The following is an 8,717-nucleotide window of genomic DNA, read 5'->3' on the forward strand; positions in this document are numbered from 1 at the left end:
GGAAACATCCAAAGATAATCTTCATTATTGTAGGGAATTTTGTTAGTATCATTCATTATAAAGAATTAAGTTACTTTCAGTTGGCTTTAACGAATACCCTGGCTAGTAGATACTAGTGCTACGAAATATAATTAACTTAAAGCTTTTTCATAGATTTTTAGAGTTTTTCAGAGCTCTTTAGATTTTTCAGAGCTCTTTAGATATTTTAGGGCTTTTTAGAGTTTTCAGGGTTTTTTAGAGAACATTCAAAGTTGATCTTCATTATTGTAGGGATTTGTTATTATCATTCTTTAACGAATCTCCTAGCTTGTAGATCCCAGTGCTACGGAGTATTATTAAATTTAATCTTTTCAAAGCTTTTTGGAGTCTTCCTGAGATTTTTAAGGTTTCTCAGAGCTCTTTCAGGGCTCTTTAGTGTTTTTTGGGTTTTTAGGAAACATCCTAAGATAATCTTCATTATTGTAGGGAATTTTTGTAGTATCATTCATTATGAAGAAATAAGTAACTTTCAGTTGGCTTTAACGAATCCCCTGGATAGTAGATACTAGTGCTACGAAATATAATTAACTTAAAGCTTTATCAGAGCTTTTGAGAGTTTTTCAGAGCTTTTTAGATATTTTAGGGTTTTTCAGATTTTTTTTGGGTTTTTTAGAGTTTTCAAAGGTTTTTAGAGAACATTCAAAGTTGATCTTCACTATTGTAGGGATTTGTTATTATCATTCTTTAACGAATCTCCTAGGTTGTAGATCCAAGTGCTACGGAGTATTACTAAATTTAATCTATTCAAAGCTTTTTGGAGTCTTCCTGAGATTTTTGAGGTTTCTCAAAGCTCTTTCAGGGCTCTTTAGTGTTTTTATGAATTTTAGCAAACATCCAAAGATAACCTTCATTATTGTAGGGAATTTTGTTAGTATCATTCATTATAAAGAATTAAATTACTTTCAGTTGGCTTTAACGAATCCACTGGCTAGTAGATACCAGTGCTGCGAAATATAATTAATTTAAAGCTTTTTTCGAGCCTTTTAGATTTTTTCAGAGCTCTTTAGATTTTTCAGAGCTCTTTAGATATTTTAGGGCTTTTGTAGAGTTTTCAAGGCTTTTTAGAGAACATTCAAAGTTGATCTTCACTATTGTAGGAATTTGTTATTATCATTCTTTATCGAATCTCCTAGCTTGTAATTCCCAGTGCTACGAAGTATTATTAAATTTAAGCTTTTCAAAGCTTTTTGGAGTCTTCCTGAGCTTTTTAGGGGTTCTCAGATCTTTTTCAGGGTTGTTTAGTGTTTTTAGGATTTTTAGGAAACATTCAAAGATAACCTTCATTATTGTAGGGAATTTTGTTAGTATCATTCTTTATAAAGAATTAAGGTACTTTTTGTTGGCTTTAACGAATCCCATGGCTAGAAGATACTAGTGCTACGAAATATAATTAACTTAACGCTTTTTCAGAGGTTTTTAGAGTTTTTCAGAGCTCTTTAGATATTTTAGTGCTTTTTAGAGTTTTCAAGGCTTTTTAGAGAACATTCAAAGTTGATCTTCACTATTGTAGGGATTTTTTATTATCATTCTTTAACGAATCTCCTAGCTTGTAGATCCCACTGCTACAGTGTATTATTAAATTTAAGCTTTTCAAAGTCTACCCGAGCTTTTTAGGGTTTCCTAGAGCTCTTTCATGGCTCTTTAGTGTTTTTAGGTTTTTAGGAAACATCCAAAGATAATCTTCATTATTGTAGGGAATTTTGTTAGTATCATTCATTATAAAGAATTAAGTTACTTTCAGTTGGCTTTAACGAATACCCTGGCTAGTAGATACTAGTGCTACGAAATATAATTAACTTAAAGCTTTTTCATAGATTTTTAGAGTTTTTCAGAGCTCTTTAGATTTTCAGAGCTCTTTAGATATTTTAGGGCTTTTTAGAGTTTTCAGGGTTTTTTAGAGAACATTCAAAGTTGATCTTCATTATTGTAGGGATTTGTTATTATCATTCTTTAACGAATCTCCTAGCTTGTAGATCCTAGTGCTACAGAGTATTATTAAATTTAATCTTTTCAAAGCTTTTTGGAGTCTTCCTGAGATTTTTAAGGTTTCTCAGAGCTCTTTCAGGGCTCTTTAGTGTTTTTAGTGTTTTTAGGAAACATCCAAAGATAATCTTCATTATTGTAGGGAATTTTGTGCTTTAACCTAGAATTCAAAAGGTAAGTGTGAAGAGGAATGAAAACATGAGGAAAGAGAAAGTCTAGCGATTTCTCTAGGGTTTTGTTTTTTTTTTCAAGTTTTCTTAACATTTTTTCAATCTGATCATCATGGTTGAGGAAACACAAGTAACTTCTTCTAGGGTTATTTCCCAGCAACAATCTTTTGCGGAGAAAGTAAAAGGAAAACAGACTTTGCAGCCTACGTGTGTTGATATTAATAGCTTGCCAAACCCTACTCTGATTGATGGAGAGCCTTCTCTTATTATTCCAGCTGATTTTTATCAAGAAGGATGTAAACCCTTTGAGTATAGTTTTATTGCACGTCTGAACTTCACGGGATTGAAGTTTGTGGAAGTGAAATCCAGCTTGGTTAATCAATGGCAGATAAACCCTAGCTCAGCAAAGTTTGTGACTATGAGTAAAGGATTTTTCGTGGTTATGTTACATGATGCTGAAACAAAAGAGAGGATTCGACGCACTAAATGGTATGTAAATCAACATGAGCTCAAACTGATGGATTGGTACCCAGGTTTTGATCCTGAACGTCAAAAAACTTCCCATGCAAACATATGGGTTCACTTTCCAGGTCTCCATGCAGAACTATGGACAGAGAAGAACTTGTTATCTATGGGGAAGGTATTAGGCACTCCCATTGTAGTTGATCAGAGAACTCTTAATCTAGAGTATGGTAACTTTGCCTCAGTTTTGGTGGATGTGGATTTTGCGAAGCACATTCCTAGTAGAATCAAGATTACAGCTGGGGGGTGTACTTTCTGGCAATATTTGGAGATTCCACGGGCTCCGAAATTCTGTATGAAGTGCTGCATTATTGGGCACAATGATGATGAGTGCAGGAGGCAAACTAAGGGTGATGATAACTCTTCAAAGGCTGATACTACAGCAAAGGGAGATTCTTCCAAAGGCTGGCAAACTGCTAGGAATAGGAGGCAGCGTAAAGGAAAGAATGTTGAGAACTTTCCTGGTGGTGATAATGCTTCAAAAGATGCGGAGCATGATGCTTCAAAAAATGCGGAACATGATGGTGTTCTTGCTGTGTTACCAGGTGAAGTAGAGGAGAATGCTATTGGTGTGGAGGAAACCAATCAGCTTGAGAATGAGTTAGCTTCTTCTGAAGCTGTTTTTCATGCAGCGTCTGTAGCTTTAGAGAAAGCAAAGCAGGCGTTAGCTGAGAAAGGAGTATTAGCTAGTAGGTTACCAGTGGGTGAAATTGGAACCTCAGCTAAGTCAGTAGGGAGTGGTGAATTGGCTAGAACTAATCACTCTATCACTGATAAGACTAATGCTAGCTCTTCTTCTACTCCTTTTGAAACTTCAGGAAGGAAGGGATGTGATGTTGTGGTGGACAATATTGAGAATTTGTCTCGCTACAAAGCTATTAATGAGAATGCTTGTGTGCTTTCTCCTAATAAATTCAATGTTTTGTCTGCTGAGTTGGGGTTGGATTCTGTGCAGCAATCCAATGAGCAAAGGGAGGAGAGTTCAGATGAAGAAATCACTCCAGAGAAGGCTTCGTCAGGTGTTAGGAGGTCTAAATGGTCTGACATACCCGTGGAGCAGCCAAAGAAATCTAGGAAACCTGTTAGGATTCGGATTTCTAATGATCAGAAAAGTACTTCTCAACAAAGTACAAATAAGGGGTCCAAGTCTGATTCGGAAACTGAGATCAATGATTTGGGAATTCGAGTTAGAAAGGGATTCTCCCCAGTTATACTTAAACGGAACTCTGATAGGATTCCTGATGCTAGTAATAATTCAAAGAATATAGTTTCTTGATGCGTGTGCTCTATTGGAATATCAATGGGGTGGCAAAGGTGGAGGTTGGGCAGAAGTTACGTGAACTTGTTCATGATCTGAAGCCGGAGATTCTTTGTGTTGCTGAGCCAAAGATTAAGTTCTCTGACAAGGTAATTTATAAGTTAAATTTAACTGGTTTTATGAGGAAGGTTGTTCATAATTCTTCTATGCATAATATTGGGAATCTTTGGATCCTGTGGAGTGCTAATATTGAAGAGCCAGAGGTGGTTAATATGACTAGGCAAGCAATTACTGTTAGAACTGAGGGGGTTTTAATCTCTTTTGTTCATGCTAGTTATATTCAAGTTTTTCGAAGAAGATTATGGTCTCAACTTTCATCTGTGGATACTACAACTCCTTGGCTGATAATGGGAGATTTCAACTGTGTTCTTCGTCAAGATGAAAAGAAGGGAGGCCGTGAGGTTCGTGTCTCTTGTATTAATGAGTTTTCTGATTGGATGGAGGATAATGATCTTTTTGAAGCAGATTCTTTGGGGTCTAAGTTTACTTGGACTAATGGTCAATCTGGTGTTGGTAGAATTCTTAGTAAATTGGATCGTGCTATTATCAATGAGCCTTGGTTAGCTAAGTTTTCGAATTGGCGGTGTAAAGCTCTTCCTAGGGAAGTTTCTGATCATTCAACGCTTATTGGGTTTCATTTCCTTGCTCCGAGGCCTAGGCGTGCTCCTTTTCGTATCCAAAAAATGTGGTTTTCTCATCCTGATTTCTTGAGAATGGTGGAAGATTCTTGGAAGTCTCCGGTTTATGGTAATTTGGATTTTATTTTTCCTTATAAATTGAAAAGGTTGAAGGAGGCAATCAAATTGTGGAATCAAACGGTCTTTGGAAATGTTAATGCTAGGCTGAAACAAGCTCAACTTAAGTTTGAAGTGGCTTGTAGGAATTCTGATGAGGATCCTTTTAATACTTCTAAATTGAACATTATGAAGGATTCTCTGGTGGCGGTTCAAGATGTTCGTATGCAACATCTTACTATGTTGAAACAAAAGGCTCGTAATAGGTGGATTTTGGAGGGTTCTAGTAACACTTCTTTTTTCACAGCAATATAAACATTCGAAGGAGCGCAAATACAATCTCGGAGTTGGTTACTGAAGATGGTGTGACTATCTCAGAGCCTATTCAGCTTCGTGACCATGTGGTTTCTTATTATGAGTCGAAGTTCAATGGTGTGGAGCTTCCTATTGAGGATAATCTCTTTGATTATGAGCATGAGTCCATTTCTTTGACTGAAAGGCAGATGTTGGATGCCATTCCTTCTTTGGATGAAATTAAATCAGCAGTTTTTGATTTAGGTGCGGATAGTGCTCCGGGTCCGGATGGTTTCTCAGGGTGTTTTTATAGACATTGTTGGGATATAATTCAGCAGGATCTTCATTCGGCTATTGTTTATGCTTGGACTTCTAAGTCAATTCCGAAGGGTTCGAATTCTAGCCTAATTATTTTGATTGCTAAGGTTAGAGGTGCGGATAGCTTGAGAAAATATAGACCTATCGGTCTAAGCAATTTCTTCTTCAAGATTTTCACTAAAATTCTGGCTACTAGACTTGGTCGGGTGTTGGATAAGTTAGTATCAGAGGAGCAGGTGGCTTTTATGAAAGGTAGGAATATTCATGAGAATATTAGTTTGGCTTCTGAGATGGTGAATGAGCTGCACATCAAAAGGAAGGATGGTAATTTGGGCCTGAAGCTTGATATTTCTCAAGCTTTTGATACTGTTAATTGGTCTTTCATTATGGAGGTGTTTAGAAGATATGGTTTTTCTGAGGATTGGTGTTTGTGGATTCAGAAAATTCTGGAGTCAGCGCGTATATCTATTCTTCTCAATGGTAGCCCGGAAGGTTTTTTCAAAATTAATAGAGGGTTGCGTCAAGGGGATCCTCTTTCGCCTCTTATTTTTGTTTTGACTGAGGATGTTCTTAGTAGAAACATCACAAAACTATTTCAAAACAAGGATATGTCTCACCTGGTTAGGCGTAATGGTATTGCTCCAACTCATTTATTCTTTACTGATGATATTATGATTTTTTGCAAGGGAAATATGAAGAGCTTGAGAAGTTTGGTGAAGTTGCTAGATTCTTATCAGCAAGCTTCAGGTCAGCGTGTTTGTAGAGAGAAGAGCAAAATTTACTTTGGTAGTGGCTCTTTGAGTAGACGTTATACCATTGCTGCTTTTCTAGGGATGGAAGTTACGCATTTTCCTGATCGTTATTTGGGGGTGAAAGTTATGCCTGGTGCGGTGAGATATCATCATATTAGCAATGTGGTGGATAAGCTTAAAGAGCAGCTTTCGGTTCTGAAAGGTAAGATGCGTTCTTTTCAAGACAGAGTTGTTCTAGTTAAAAATGTTCTTTCGAGTTATTCCATTCATAATATGTCTGTGTATAAGTGGCCGGTGAAATTCATTCAGCAAAGTGAGCGTGTGATCCGTAATTTCCTTTGGTCGGGTGATTCAAATCTTTCTAGAGCTTTTGTGGTTGGTTTTGATAAACTGTGCAGTCCTGTGGAGGAGGGTGGTCTTGGAATCACTAGTTTAAAAACTATGAACAAGGCTTTGCTTATGAAGCTTTGGTGGTCTATTAAATCTTCTTCTAAGAAGTAGGCTCGTTTTTTGGAGTCTAAATTCACTTGCAGGGATGGGCGTCTCAAGATGGCTGGTGTAAAATCTTCTATTCTTCCTGGAATTTGTTGGGTTCATAAGGAAGTTGTGAATAATACAAAATGCATCATTGGAGATGGTAGGAATACGTCTCTTTTCTATGATGTGTGGTATGGAAGTGAGACTTTGGCAAGTGTTCTTAATCGTTCAGACTTGGACAGATCAGGTCGGGTTTGTGATATTATTTCACATGGTAATTGGCTGTTGCAAGGAGCTCACTTGCAAGATCTTGTATGTGCTGGTGTGGTTATGGAGAATTTGCCAACGCTTTGTAGTGGGAGGGACAAGAGGATTTGGATGCCTGATATGAAGGGTGTGTTTTCAGTTAAGTCAGCTAGAGAATTGATTAGAAAGAAGTTCCCTACTATGAAAGAAGCTTCGCTATTGTGGAGGAAAGTTGTGCATCCTTCTTTGGCGGCTCAGAATTGGAAGTTTGTTCGGGGAGCGTGTGCAACTCTTGATAAAGTTCGCAGCAGGTTTAAGATTCAATTGGCTTCTAGGTGCAGCGTTTGTCAAATTGAAGAGGAGACACTTCAGCACGTCCTCTGGAGCTGTAGTTTTGCGCAAAAAGCTTGGAACTGGATAGCAGGTATTTTCAATATAAAACCTTATTATGATTTGATCACGTCTTACAATGGAGCTAGGCTTCAAAGTGGCATTGTTAGGGATTTGTGGCTGGTAGCAAATTTGGTTGTGCGATCTGAACTTTGGTTTGATGAGTGCTAAAAAGTGCATATATTTATCCCTTTTTGTTGGCATTTAACTCATCCTTTGTGCATTAATTCTACATTTTATCCCATATTCTGTATTTTCATTGTTTTCAAGAATAAATATTTTTCTTACTTAATTTTATATTTTTAGGTAATAAATAAAGTTTGGATGAATTGCGGAGCGGAATATAGCAGAAAAGTTGTGAAAAGCCGGGAGGAGTTACGCAAGGAAGCCGCGAAGAACGTTGTGCACAAAACCAAGAGGCTAGGAATGGTCTTGAAGAGGAAGAATTGTTCTTAAAGAATGGGCTTGTCATACCCAAGGCCCAAAACCCTCACCCAAACCCATTTCCTATATCCAAACCCGCCTCCATCTTCAGCCGTCGGATTGGATCCATCTCATCATCCAATGGTCGCTTCATCATCGTTCATCGAAATCGGAAGCTCCTGTCTAACACTACAGCACCTAACTCCATCTGGCGCCGTTAGTTTCGTTGTAAATCTGCATCCAACGGTCGCTGCCAGCCTCTTCACTTTTAGCCGTTAGATCAATCTTCATCTCCACACCCCACGGCTAAGCATCGCAAGACATCGAAATTTGATGAAACTGCCTCACACCCAAACATTAATTACCCTATACCCCAAAAGAGAGAACCCTAACCCAAATCATTTCTCCTCCTTCTTTCTTCTTCTTTCTCCCGACCTGCTACCACCTTTCCCGACTGCAACTCCATCATCCATCGCTCCTGTCACCACCATCTCTACCACCAACTCCTCTGTCTCAATCACCTATACATCCCCCTACTCTCTAGCCATCTATTACATCAGCCCATCACCCCTTTTTCTCGCTGGAATCCTAGGCGTGAAGAGTTGATGAAATAGATGAGGCTATAGATTGAAATTGAGGGCAGAGAAGGATCGAGAGAGAAGAGAAGAGGCATGGGTCACCACCAATTCAGCGGATTTGGTGAGCAATTTCGGAATTGAAAATACCTAATTTTAATTTTAGGGTTTGTAAATTATTGGGGCTTTTGAAGTATAAATAGCTCATGGTGTAGAGGATGAAGGATATCTCTGGACTAGCCAGTGTATCCCCATGAGGGCTGGACTAGCCAGTTCCTCTTGGGTAGATTTTTCTTCCCTGTTTTGTATTTGTAGATTTAATTTTAATTTTCAATTTTAATTCCAAATTCAGTTTTAGTTTATCTTGTTTCAATTCAGTTTGTTTTATGTTTTAATTCACATTTCATTCTAGTTCACATGTTAGTTTGTAGTTCTCTGTTTAGTAAATGTTTTTTTTTGTTGCTGTTTTGTGAGCT

The 8,717-nt window shown here is 37.7% G+C and overlaps 1 protein-coding gene across 1 annotated transcript; it reads left to right on the forward strand.

Moving 5' to 3' along the window:
* The first annotated feature begins 6,679 nt into the window (after positions 1-6,679).
* On the forward strand, positions 6,680-7,414 carry LOC113327579. The gene has a single exon (XM_026574756.1). It carries the CDS (start codon positions 6,680-6,682, stop codon positions 7,412-7,414), a length of 735 nt encoding a protein of 244 aa, XP_026430541.1.
* Positions 7,415-8,717: the final 1,303 nt, after the last annotated feature.

The sequence above is a fragment of the Papaver somniferum genome, unplaced genomic scaffold (assembly GCF_003573695.1).
Source record: "Papaver somniferum cultivar HN1 unplaced genomic scaffold, ASM357369v1 unplaced-scaffold_104, whole genome shotgun sequence".
Lineage (NCBI taxonomy): Eukaryota > Viridiplantae > Streptophyta > Magnoliopsida > Ranunculales > Papaveraceae > Papaver > Papaver somniferum.